This window comes from Zonotrichia albicollis, chromosome 2 (assembly GCF_047830755.1).
Source record: "Zonotrichia albicollis isolate bZonAlb1 chromosome 2, bZonAlb1.hap1, whole genome shotgun sequence".
In the NCBI taxonomy this organism is placed as follows: Eukaryota; Metazoa; Chordata; class Aves; order Passeriformes; family Passerellidae; genus Zonotrichia; species Zonotrichia albicollis.
In genome coordinates, this window is record NC_133820.1 from 102,991,422 (window position 1) to 103,004,837 (window position 13,416).

Genomic DNA, 13,416 nt, shown 5'->3' on the forward strand with positions numbered 1-13,416 from the left:
AGCCTCACAATAAACCAGCAGGCAAATCAACTCCTTGATGCACTCAGATGTCGAGGCTGTTTAATTTTGCAGCCACCTGTGTTGAGCCTGACCAGATTTCATGGCAGCTGGGGAGGGGGTTGGTGGCAGGGGTTCCTCACGGTGGAGCACAGGTCAGGAGCTGACTTGGGGGAAGGCACTGGGGTGGTGGCCTCTGCTGAGCTCCTCACGGGACAGCCAGGCTGCCACCACACTGGTGCCTGGATGCAGGAGTGGCCATAGAGAGGCTGAGTGGCCAGAGGGCAGAGGAGCAGCACGATGCTGCTGGGGCCAGGCTTGGAAAGGGAGCTCCTCTCCATGGACACAGTGAGGCAGGCAATGCCAGGATGGAGCCCCATGGATGAGCAGGGACTTTGGTGGTGGAGCAGGGGATGAAGTGCGTGCCAAGGGAGCAGTGCAGAGGCTCAGTGTTGTCCACCAGCTCTTGCTGTGGCAATGCTCCTGCATGGAATGGGCACAGGAAGGGTAAGGAGGTTTTGCTCTGCTGAAGCAGGGAGCAAGAGGAAAGTGTGAGCCTCCTGCTGTTGCTGGAGGAACACCTCTATGTGCTTTGTCTCACTGAACCTTGCCTGTCTCTGCTTTGCTTAAGTCTGATCTGTGGGATGATACTTTATATCCTGGTTTAGATTAGAAGGTTTTGTAGGAAAGACCACATGGACATTCTGAAGGTGATGATTTCTGACTGAAATGCTGCTGCATGGAACAAAGACCTGAGGTGAAATAGGACAGGGCATGAGCTGAGGTTTTGAACATAAAATGGGAAGGCCATGCTCACCAGCAGGGCTTTGGGAGTTTGAATGTCAGTCAGATATCAGTCCTGGCCAACCTCTTTTCCTTTGAGTTGGGAAAGTCAAGTGAAGAAGAGGGAGTGGATAGGCCACAATTGTCTGCACAAAGATTGTCAGTGAGGAAGATAATCAAGATCAGAGGAAGATTTCTAAGAACCGCATTACAACTAGCAAACAGCAGCAGAGATTGTTTGTATTCTATTCCTAAAAGATGCTTCATGCTCCCTCCTTTCAGATGTAGCTCAGAGGAAATTTCTGAATCTGATCTGCTTCTCACTTATGAATTAACCAAAAATAGGAATAATAAAGGAAACTTCCAAAAATAGCCTTCTTAGGAACCATTAATATAATGTGACCATGAAAGGTCCACTGAAAGCTAGATCTTTTGGCCAGAATATATAATCAAAGGAGCTTCAAGAGTTTATCTTAAGTGTTTAGGGTTGGTTGGCTGGTTGGTTGGTTGGTTTGTTGTTTGGGGGTACTTTGGGTTTTTTGTGTTTTGTTTTGTTTGAGTTTTTTAATTGTAATTGTGATACTAAATTTTTCTCTTTGGTTGATTTGAGCAGATACTTAAAGCTTTAGAACAGAGCAAGTAGCTTTATTTGAAAAGGATTAGAGGACACTGGTACCTGGGCCACAGTAAATGCAAGGTTTACATGGGACACTCAAATCAAAATGGGAACATAGAGCCTTACAGAAAGGCTGGGAAATGTCTCAATGTCAGTGGGTATCTTTTCCACTAAATAACATGCTCACCTTAAAAAATGCCTCTACAGAGTTTTTAGTTGAAAAGGTGTGATTCAGAATTAGAAATTCTGAACAATTGGAGCAGCTTGTTTTTGGAAGTAACTGATAATTGGAACAGGTGATTTTGGAAGTCCTTCCCACTGTCAGTTGCCCAGATCTTCTCTGTGTAGGAAGCTCCTAGATGGCCCACAGATAAGCCCATGAAAGAGAAGAGGAACACAAGCACCTAAACCACAAATTCCCACATTAGGGTCTCCAAATAAAACAATGCCAGATTTCAAATTTACATCTGGCAGTTGATTTGTTTTTCTTAAAAGTCTTCATTTACATTAGGTGAAGTTAAAAACAGGGACCTGAATCATCTTCTAGCCAGACCAATTAATTATCAATAAAAGCCCAACAGGTATTGCATAAGAATTTCATTGATGAAGTGTGCAATAAAGTAAAATCCCCTTTGTTTTCTGTAGCACTGGGGGCTACTGTGTTGCCTTTTTACACAGTAAAATGAGGCTTGGGAAGAGAAAGTGGCTAAAGAGTAAAGGAAGTGATCTGACCTTGAATTGCTACAAAGATTTTGGGAACAGGAAAGTCCCATCTAGGGTGAGTGATACAGAGCGTGTTTGCCAGGCATGTTTCTGGATCAGCAGTGTGCACCTGGCAGAAGTCTTACTTTTCCTTTGATAAATTGTCTTCTCCCAGCATGAATTAAAGTAATGGTTCTTTTATTTCTAAATTACTACAAGGCTCTGCAGTCTTTCAGCTTAGTGTGGGGTTTTTTTCCTAGTTTCAAATGAGTAATGCAATCTATGCCTTACCTAAAGAGTTTGATGGTATTGTATGCTTAATCTTTAAAATGCTGTGTAGGGGGGCAACACTTTGCTTTCAAGGGAAATAACCATCCTGGTAGAGAGAAAAATATCAGTAGGATGCTGCCACTGATTTGGCAGAGACTGTTTGATGCTTTGTTAGCTGGCTGTTGATTATATGCTTTTTTAGTTATGTTTGAAGGAGCTTCCAGAACAACTGGTCTTTAAGTGGGTAGCCCCATTCAGATACAGCAAAATCCAGAAGAATACAGAGGATTTGCAGAGGAACTGCAAATTGCTAATGAGAAAAGTTAGAACTGGGGACACATCTGAAAGAAATTAAATCCCCCTCCAGACAACATGAATCTTGCTCTGAAGAGCTGTGCCTGTTTGCCTGTCTCCTTCAGTGTGGTCACACAACATTCCAAGACCTGCACAGCTACCAAAGCCTTTCCTAATAAAAATGAGTAAGTTAACGCCTGTGTGTGAAGGTGCATTGAAGAAAGTTGCTCTTTGATCTGTTGATGGTGTGTGCCTGCCGCAGTGGCCATCTGGCGCCCAGGAGCAGCGGAGGCAGTGCAGGCAGTGCAGGCAGTGCAGGCAGGGCAGGCAGGGCTCTGCTTCTCCTCCTCCTGCCGAAAGATGCAGGTGGAAGAGCATTAAACCCACCCCACCAGAGCAGGTCCGTTTAATGCACCCATCGGAATTGAAAAATGCCTCTGCTTGTGGTTTTAACAAATACCATGAAAAGTCATCCCAGCATCTCATTTTCTGGAAGTGCAGTGTTTCTGTCAGGCCACTCCACGTATCCTCTGGGGAAAGCATCTGAGTGTTATTTTAGGCACAGGAATGTCATCCAGAAGTACAGGCATTAGAAACACCTGGGTGAATACCAGGGTGTTTTATTAAATATAGCTTTACCTTTTCATTGTCCCTATAGGACACCCCATTGACAAGCATGATGCACAGCAGGGAACAGACTACTCAAAGGCATGTGTATGCAAAGAAAACCGTGTCATTTTTGTAAATACAACTCTGAACAAAACCAAAAAACCCAAAAACCTTCTTACAGAAGGTTGATTTTTAAGGACCCCTCTAACATCCCTTGTGTTATGTGCTGCTATATATTTGCAAGCTGACTCTTAGTTCAAATTGAATAAAATGAAAAATGGTATAGGATAATACAGCAATACACCTTTTGCACTCCAGTATGGGTTAAAGAACTGGGACAGGTCCAAAGCAGCAGGAGGCTGTGTCCAACACAGTTACCCCCTGCTCTGTGGGACTCAGCAAGAAGAGGAGCAAGTAGATGGGGAGGACTGCATAAACCAGTACTTCCACCAAAACATTGTTCATGCAGTCTCAGCCTGGGTGAGATAATCTACCTTTCACTGGGACAAAACGAACTCTGGGAAGAATTCTTCACACTCAAGTGGCTTCCATCAAATAGGTTTCACTCTTTTATCATACCAAACAATGAACTTCTTAGGCTTTTTTTTCTCATAGGCCCTGATTTTTTAGTATGTTTGTTTAATTTTTTTAATGACAGTGAAAGCTTCAGAGCTCTTTTTAGTTCTAAAAGAAAGATTTGGGGCATTCTGCCTATTCCACTTTTCCACAAGGACATTAATTCATAGCCAACAAAGAATATTACAACTGTTTACAGTAGCCCTCAGTGAGTAGCATGAGACTTAGGGATTTTGAAAGAAATAAGAGTATTTGGTTACATAATCAAAAGCTAAACAAAAGGCTTCAAACTCAAAAATGTTTGGAAATGCTCAAACAAATGCAATGAAAAATTACCAATTTGCCAGCTTTTATAACCCTGTGAATCATCAAGCATGTATTGTTTTGTCTCTCTTCTGAGCTTCAGAAACCAAAGCAACTCTGAAGGTCAGCATGTCTAATATTTTGCCTTTAGACATGTCCAAGTTTAGTTGTTTAAACATATAGTTCTGCTTACATAGGATATTTTGCAAATTAAGCAATGCTGCTTGGTGGTGTAAGAGGTACTGCAGCTGAGCTACGTGAGATGGACAGTGCCTGCTCTGATGTAACACACCTACCTTCTCAGGCTTGTCATCACCTGCATCCTAGTTTTCCTGGGATCCAGAGTACGGCATTATGGCGCAGTCTGCTGCAGTCATTGAGGTCATTTGGTAAATGACCATGGCTGCTCAGTTTGCTTCCAGCTAAACAGTGACTCTAGGAATGATATTGGTGCTGGCTGGAGATTGCTTAAAGCCGTTTGTTTTGTTTCCCCAGAGTGTTTCTCAGCTTCCCTATGGCAAAGCCCTGTACACATATGAGGGAAAGGAGCCTGGTGACCTCAAGTTTAACAAGGGGGACATCATCATCCTGCGGCGCAAGGTGGACGAGAACTGGTACCACGGGGAGCTCAATGGCAACCACGGCTTCTTCCCCGCCAGCTACATCCAGTGCATCAAGCCCCTCCCACAGGCTCCACCTCAGGGCAAAGCACTTTACGACTTTGAAATAAAGGATAAAGATCAAGACAAGGATTGCCTGACCTTCACCAAGGTAGGGGAATGAGGTTTTTCTAAAATGTTCAGCAGTCTGCTTAGGTAGGGAGTGATGGGGCACATGTGGTGCTGGCAGCTGAGCCACAAGCACAGGGCTGCTGGGACTGGTGGGACACCTTCCCTGTCTTCCTGGCTTCCCTGGCCTGCCCTGGACTCAGTGAGATTGTGCCATGAATAGCAAGGCTGGTGTAAAGCTAATGAAGCTCAACAAGCAGAACTGGCTGCACGCTTTCTGAGGATATTTTTCCCTCTAAAAAGCACGCATTTCATTTGCATTGAAATGTTCCCCAAGAATTACTCAAATTTCAGAAAAAAAAACTCTAATGGAAATGTGTCTTTTAATGTTTCTTATTGAATCAGATGTTCCAGTGTTTTAAAATTGCATTCAGCTTGAAAATGTGTATTGCATCATACCATGTACCAATTAGCAGTTGAAATACACTATCATCATAATAGTATTTCCTATTTTAAGAACATAAAGACAGTAAAAAGCAGACATTTAAAAAATGGTCTTTGGTGGTTTTTAAAAACCAAAATGTTTAATAAATTCCTGGTGGAATGCGAGAAAACGGAGATATTGTAATTTCCTTTAGATTTAAAATGTCATGTTTTCCCTTTCACCCCCACCTCCACACCTGCTTTTCGCCTCCCACTCCCCTCCCTAGCAATTTGTGTTGACCTTAGATGGGTTTCATGGATATCAAGAAACCCATAGTAAAATAAAGCCTATCCCCTATTGTTAATTTATGGCAGTGAATGCCATGGAGAACTTGTTCATTGTCATTTTCTGCTTTATTTCAGCTGTCTGTGGCTGTTATAGTATCACATAAAGTAATAACAGTTATGCTGAAAATGAATATGAAATAGACGATAAAAATATCCTTCACCAGGATTTTACTGACCTCCTCTTTTGAAGCTACTTATTATAGCTGAATGAATTATTTGCAGCATGTAATTTTCTCACCGAATGTAACATCTTTTTCACTCATGCAGTGTTTCTCAGCAGAATGCAATTTCCTAGACTGTATACTTTCTCATATTTATTTAACAAAGGATTTGTAAGCACTTTTGTTCCATAGCAAGTGAAGTGTTTGATTGCAAACACTGCAAACCCTGCGACTAGCCAGCCTCCCTGGAGCCATGAATCTCTGTGAGAAAGTGGGCTGCTTAGTGAGGAGTAACAGCCCTGCACTAACAGAAGTTAGCCAGAAGTTACCTCTGAGACCTTATCAGTAAATATATATTTTCTGGTGTATTGTTTTTCTCGCTGCCTGCCCAGAGGTACACTGGTGACTTCTCTGAGCTGCAGTCTTCCTTCTCTGCTTAAAGTATTCCTTGCTTGCTCAGTCTTAAGAAATTTAATAGGTAAGCCAGGCAGTTGTGGTCTTTTTTGTTACAGCAGGTCCTTTCCTAGACACTTTTCTATTTGATATATTTGGTGCCATATATTAGAAAACCTCCTTTACAATAACTGCCTTTTTATAGTGATAGTTCTCATTTTCTTGGCTGTCCAATGTCATTCTCACATGGAGCATTTCTTCCTGCTGTAGAGCTCTACTCTCAATCTCTCAATTTTCCTGGTTTTCACCCCTCGTGTTACTGTCGGCATCCTTTTATCCCTGATGACTGTGTTTTCCCCAAGGGGGTTTGGTTTCTCTTCTACTGCTATTTTCTTCTTCAGCTCCTTCCACTACACACACTGTCACCTTGTAACAGTTTTTATGTCCTGCCTATTGTTCTCCCTGACAGTGAATAATCTATTTTTCATCTTGGGACTTCACCATCATGTTTTCATCAGTTGTCTCAATGCTAATTTTAGCTGTCACCTGTGCTGACGAAGGTTCCTGTTTAGCCCAGATTATAGATCATCTGCTGATGCAGTCAGTTCCTCTGCACAGAGTCCTGAGCACTGCAGGGCTGGAGATGGGATTTGTCATTTTGAGCAATATGCATCATTGAATGTCTCAGTTTGCATCTGAAGATGCTGGACTAGTTTCATTTACACTATTTGTTCCTTCCTCTGGCAGAGGGGTTACATTGGCATAACACTTACACAAACTAATATAACCTATTTGTGTACTGCAATTCATTTCAGGCTACCAGACACTTGTGATTGGATTTTACTTATAAACATAAAATAAAGAAGAGTTGTCCTCTAAGGAGAAGTTACAAGAAGTAAACTCAAACATGGGGATATTCTGTATCATTTTGTTTTGTTGTTCTTTTGCTGGGTTTTGCTTTTTCCCATCCCCCTTGTTACTATGCACTCAGAATATCTACTGGTACAGTAAAAGAAAACAAAGGGAGGATATTTGGTGTTTCCTCTTACTAATTTGTTTTGTTACATTTTTCAAAATGAAAATGTTTCATTGTTCCAGATGTGTATTGCAAGGAAATGAAGTCTGCTTTACACAGATCCTCATGAGGAGTGCTGCAGGGTGCTTCTGCCATTTACCTATTTTCATCTCCTGAGGATACAACACTCTCCAAATAAAAGGCCAAAGATGTAAATGTAATAATTTTTATGTGTAAGAATAAATTCAGGAGGGGAAGAGAAAATTCTGTCTTGAGTATCCAGCACAAAAAACAAAGCTCCCACATTCTTTTGCACCATTTGGACTGCTCTTTCAAGTCCTCTTCCCAGAGAAGCCATACGTACAGACATAGGGTCTCACCTCTGTTCTCTCCTCTTTGCTGTCTGTAAGATGATAGAACTTACCCAAATTTCCTGTTTAATATGTTTTCCCTCAGTCTTTGGCAGTGATTAGCCAAACCAGGCAGTTATTTTTTTCTATGTAACAACTGGTTCCAGCATTGTGCCAGCTGTGCACCAATTTAATGACAGTAGTTTCAGAAGTTGTACTCCTGATGCTCTCTAGTGTGGTTGGGACTATGCTGTGGCCTAATTGCATGCTCTTGGTTGGGATATACTTACTGGCTCAGCTGTCTAATCTCTCCTAATGTGGTACCACAGTATGGACATGGGATCCTGCTATCTCTCTATCTATCCTTCTCTGTGCTGTGAACGCTGGCACAAACCACATGCAGGAGGATTCTGCTCTCAGGTGTAGCAGTGCAAATCTGAATTAGTTGCTCCAGACTTACACTGAGTCCAGTTTCAGCCCACACATTTGTTTTGGTGTTCAACCACCCTTTGCATGCATCTTCACATGGCCATCAGAAGGCTGAGCAATGCTGGTAGATGAGTCTCAAACCTGTCAAGGCAGTATCAACTGTTCACCATGCTTCATTTCTCAGCACATTGTTAATAACATCAACTGTTTCCCTCATTTTCCAACACTTTTGATCCCAGCCCACAGTGGTGTCTAACAAGAGCCGTGCCAATCTTAGAACCATCACATCCAATACTTGTTCCTGGCTGTGGAGCAGCCCCTTAGCACTCAGTTCCAGCAGCACTTGCTGTTCACAGAGGGAACATCCCAGCAATAGCTGGTGGCAGGATTCTGGTGCCAGCTGGCAAGCGCTGTCTCTGGACTCACCAAGCAGCGCGTGGTGCCATCGCTGCGATCTCCCCGGTGCTCTAGATGGAGTAGTTATCTCTGCAGAATAGCAGGCACAGCTGCTCTGTATTGCTTCGTTAATGGCCATTAATGACTAGAATAAAAATCAGGCTGTGAATCATGACTGTTATTGGACACAATTTTGTGCTGTTTTCTCAGCAAAAGGATTCATTTCTCTGTCAATCAGATAGCTTTTTAAGTGATTTATCTTTGACTTCTTTTCTGATAATGATTATAAACTGGAACTGCAGGTCCCTCATGCCTGTCACAAGGCTGATCCAGCCCTGATGAATAGAGAGAAACTCAAGCAAGAAGGGGAGAGCAAATAATTAAAGGGTCTAGCAACAGGCATAAAAGGAATGCGACATACCTTTGTCCAAACTACAGTGGATACCATTGGCTTTTGAAATGAGATTTGAGGCTTGGATTCCTTTATGCTGCCTGGAAATCAATTTAGTCAATGTGAAATAGTGAAGTGGTGTGCCAAGAGATCTGTGGCGTTTTGCTATTCATGATCCTTTTGGGAACCTTTCTAGGAATTTATAAGTAGCACGGCCATCCAACTAATATAAGGTTCTAAAATAGTTCATGCTGAAGCTTTCACCAGCTCACTGTAGAGAATGATGTCATTGGCTGCAAATTCAAAGAAACTTTCTAGTAATAAAAAAAATTCAAAAGATTTTTTGGGATGTGCTGTAATTCTGAAGATTTTCAACACCTTTCTTAAAACTAATTATGTAATGGAATTCTCAAGAATTTGCACTTTGCCCTCCCACAATGATACTAATTTTGAATGTCAGCATATCTCAGGATGCATTTCTCATATAGGACCATGTTCAGCAGTCAGACTTGGCTGAGCCAAATGAAGTTCAGTGTATGGAAATGATTCCAGATTTCATACATCCACGGAAGGTAAAGTTGAAAGGGATCTTCAAAGGTCAGCCATTCCCCACCCCATCCTTGAGCAAAGTCAACACAGGATAAACCTTTCCTGCCAGGTGTCTGTACAGCCTGCTCCAGAGATGGGATTGCACAGTGCCTCTAGCAAAATCTGGTCAACAGCTTCTGGGGTTTTACAGTTTAATTTTTTTTTCTTAATTTCTTACATGTGTAAATAGTTGCAAATATATATATACATTTATATGCAGTGCTGGGTTAATGGTTGGACTCAATGATCTTAGAGGTCCTTTGTAACCTGAACAATCTATGATTCTATTCATACCCATGTGTATGCACTTGCACACACATAAGATTATGTATGTGTGTGTAGTGTAGACTACATCACATTTTGTGTTTTTAAAAAACTGTTTTAGGGAAATAGCTGAGCAAATATAAAAAGTAGGAACACTGATAGCAGGTCCCTGAAGTGATGCAGTAGTTTCTTTTCCTCGTTTACACCCTTTACCTAGATTCTAAATTTATGCTAATCGGTCTTTTGTAAGAGCGTGTGGAAGCTTTGCAGAGATGTATTACTGTCAGTTCTTTAAACAGATCAAAAATGGTCTGTGCAGACAGGACTTTGGAAGGGAATGCTATCTGTTTCTTCAGGAAATTAAATGCACAAATTCTTTTTGCATCCTTCCAGCTGTAATAAATAGCTGAAGGACTCAGTTTGTAGCCGTTTCTATGAGCTTTCCCCTAATGGATCATTCAGATGAATAATGCAAAGGAAACATTTAAACTATTTCAGAGTGCATGTATTCAAAATGCACATGTTCAAAAACTACTAAGTACATCACATCACATCTCTGTTCTAGTCATTTTTCTATCAAGGCAAATCCATGGTCTGAACATCCTGGATCAGGAATTTGTGGGAGTTTTTTCTATGTGAGAATTATTTCCAAAAAAACCCACTGCCCTTGCCTGGCCATTTGACATCAGGATCTTGTTACATGGAGCGTGGTAGACCATACACAGCTCTCATTTTCACAGAGTGAGCAGTGGAAATAAAGTGAGATCGGCCGGGAACTCTGTCTCAGCTTTCTGGAGGAAGAAATTTTCTTCTTTTTAGTAAATTCCTGTGCAAGAGCAGAGAAAGATCGGATGCCAGGAGGGAAAAAAGCTGACTTCCCAGCTTTTCTCAGCCCACTCCTTCCTTTTTTCATAGGAGATCTGAGCATCCAGGCAGAGCCCCATTGAGACGGTTGCCTTCCACAGCTGTTGTAGAAAGCAGTGCTTGTTTAAGCCTGGGTTTAGTATGATGACCCCAGAAGAAAGGGATGGTAGCAGAAATCCATTGGCAAACTGAGTAGTTCAAACTGGAAAAAGTCAGAGTTTTGTTCTAGTCACTTGAGCTTTCCTAATGACTTGTACATTCGGGTTTTGAACTGTACCAAGTGAAAATTTGAGCAATATGAATCTGGTTTGTACTTGTTCATCATCTCCTGAAATTCTTATACAGTCCCCTAGATTAAACATAATATCAAAGTACCATTGGTTTTAGGAAATGAACTTGTATTTAAACTGAAGCTGATCCAACAGGTGAATGCAATTTGGTTTTTTGACATGTTATCTTTGGTTTTTTATTTGCTTTGCAGTTTTACCTTATAATATTTTTTTAAAGAAAAACTGACATTCAGTGTGCTAGCTGTGTAGGCTTGTTGCTGAGCACCTTGTACTATTCCTTGTTGGAAGTGTTTCTAGGACTACCTGTGCTGTACTGGTGCTTCCCTTTGATTTGTGTTCCAGAGCAGACAAGCATCACAACAGACCCTTGGATGCACAGAGGCAACTTCATGCTGAGGAGTTTTCACCTGTGATTTGTAGGTGACCTCTTGGGTCAGACATTCTTCTCTCCCCTAATGAAGCCAGGAGTTACCTGTTCCCACCTGCTGTGCTCAGACCCTTGGAGCTGCTGGCAGCCAGCATGAGCTGCACTGCTCTGCAGGGTGCTTCAGAGCACTTTGAGTGGGATGCCTGGGAAAAGATGCTGGGCCAGGGATGCTGCTAGCCCAGGATTCAGGAAACACTTTTACCTGGCTTGTGGCCTCTTCTGTGTACTCACTCTCTAAGCTATCATTTGGGTAACCAAAAATTGGCATCTTTTACTGAAAATATTTGATTATGTGTTTTGTGTATCTCTGGTTTTAGGATGAAATTTTGACAGTCATCAGGAGGGTGGATGACAACTGGGCAGAAGGAATGCTGGGTGATAAGATTGGCATTTTCCCTATCCTCTATGTTGAGGTAAGTTTATAACACATCATGGTGGATGCTGGTCTTGAAATCTTGTGGGGGCTTTGTGCTTACAAGGGTAGGATAATCTCAAATATTATTATATGAGAAGGATAGAAGGATGAACTAAAACAGAATTACTGAAAAGGTAATTGTTTTTGTTGCAGTCTGCTAAGGTACTATGGGTGTACACCAAATTAAATTTAAAGTGGTCAGCACAATATGTTACATGAAATCCTTTTAAAGGCTTCCCCTTTGGTGTAATCTCCAAAGTGCATAGGCAAAATAGGGGAGGAAGATTGTAGTTGGGATACCTCCACACACCTGAGGAGAGATGTGAGTTTTGGGCTGGTGGAGAGCCGTGATCTAAATGCACAGACCTTCTGAGGGGTCTGTGTCTCAGCAGGGGACACCTGCTGAGGGTGTTCTCTGCCTCAGCAGGGGCTCAGGCACCTCCACCCATGTGCCCAAGGGCTCTCATTCCATGTGTGCCAGACCCATCTTTATCCCGAGCTCTTCCCTGTTGTAATTTCCACAGGATTCTTATTTCAGAGTAAATGCTGAGACTTCACTTCCTCTGTGCACACCTGTGGTTCCACCTCTTCCCACTGCTGCCCCTGCTGCTGGTTGTGCCCTTCCAGGCAGATGTTGCTTGGGACCAGGGCTGCAGCCAGCAGTGGTGACCCTGCTGGTGCAGCTCCATTGTCCAGGTGCCAGGCAGTGTCTTCAAGGAGCTTTCCTCCCTCATGGATGAACCAGGGGTGCAAAGAGCAGATGGGCACCACATGCATCTGCATTTTTGTGGGGTGTTGCCACTCTGCACTCAGTAGTCAGAGCAGCATCATCCCAACTCTGCTTGCAGCCATTGTCTGGTGCCTCTGCAGTGAAGAATCTCTTGTGGCCAGAGCAGAGCCTGCTTTACTTTATGTGGCTCTGGTGCCTGCCTCTGAAATTACTTCTCCAGTTTTCTTAGTTAGTGATTGGAGACAAAATAGAGATAATTAGTGCCTGACTACCTAATTATTAACTCCGACAATGACCAATTTGGAATAAACCGTCATTAATATACATTGCATTCCCACAGTTGACAAGAACAATAATATTAACACCAGAATGTGTAGGAGCTGTTATTGGGAAACCAGCTGCCTCACATAAGTTAATGACTAGTTTTCTTCTATTCTGAATGTGTGAGACATGTTCAGTTTGTTGTGATTAAATGAGAAAGCTGGGTTTCTTCCAGATTTCATCCTTTTCCCCTTCTTTTTCTTGTCCCTGGAAAGTGCAATGTTACTGTCCTGAGTTTTGCTGCAGAAGGAGTGAACTGGGGACCTCTGCACAGCCAGCCACCACTGCACCTCAGCACCTTTCCCCAGCTCTAGTTTCATCTGTAGGCTGGCACTGCCTATGCACTGTGCAGCATCCTGATCCTTCTCCCACTCCTAGGTATCTGTTCTCCATAATTACTGCTATTGAAGGTTGAAGGGCTTATGACCTCAGAAGAACAGCCTGCAGAGAAGTCTTGCTAAAGACTTGTTGAAGTTCTCCAGCACTAGCACATCCTGGGTGGCCATGGAGGAGCAGGAGGTAGCGCTGTGCAGGGTCAGAACAGTGATGCTTGCAGATTCTAAAGAGATGCAGACAGCCAGGTGGCCAGCACCAGGGGCCAAGAACATGTGTGGCAAGGTCTGCATGCATATACATTCATACCAGATACACACACAGAGTAGGTAAAGTTCAATTGTATATGTGTATATTCATGTGCATACACACACATGTATTTTATCTGTATAAATTTGAA

The 13,416-nt window shown here is 42.5% G+C and overlaps 1 protein-coding gene across 2 annotated transcripts in view; it reads left to right on the forward strand.

Moving 5' to 3' along the window:
- The window catches only part of SH3RF3 (SH3 domain containing ring finger 3), a 250,803-nt gene that overhangs the window by 152,371 nt on the left and 85,016 nt on the right, over window positions 1–13,416 (forward strand). For both annotated transcript variants that reach the window (XM_074535902.1, XM_074535903.1), the window contains exons 2-3: window positions 4,646–4,921; window positions 11,535–11,630. In XM_074535902.1, coding sequence (XP_074392003.1) covers window positions 4,646–4,921; window positions 11,535–11,630 — 372 coding nt within the window. The remainder of the gene's footprint in view (window positions 1–4,645; window positions 4,922–11,534; window positions 11,631–13,416) is intronic.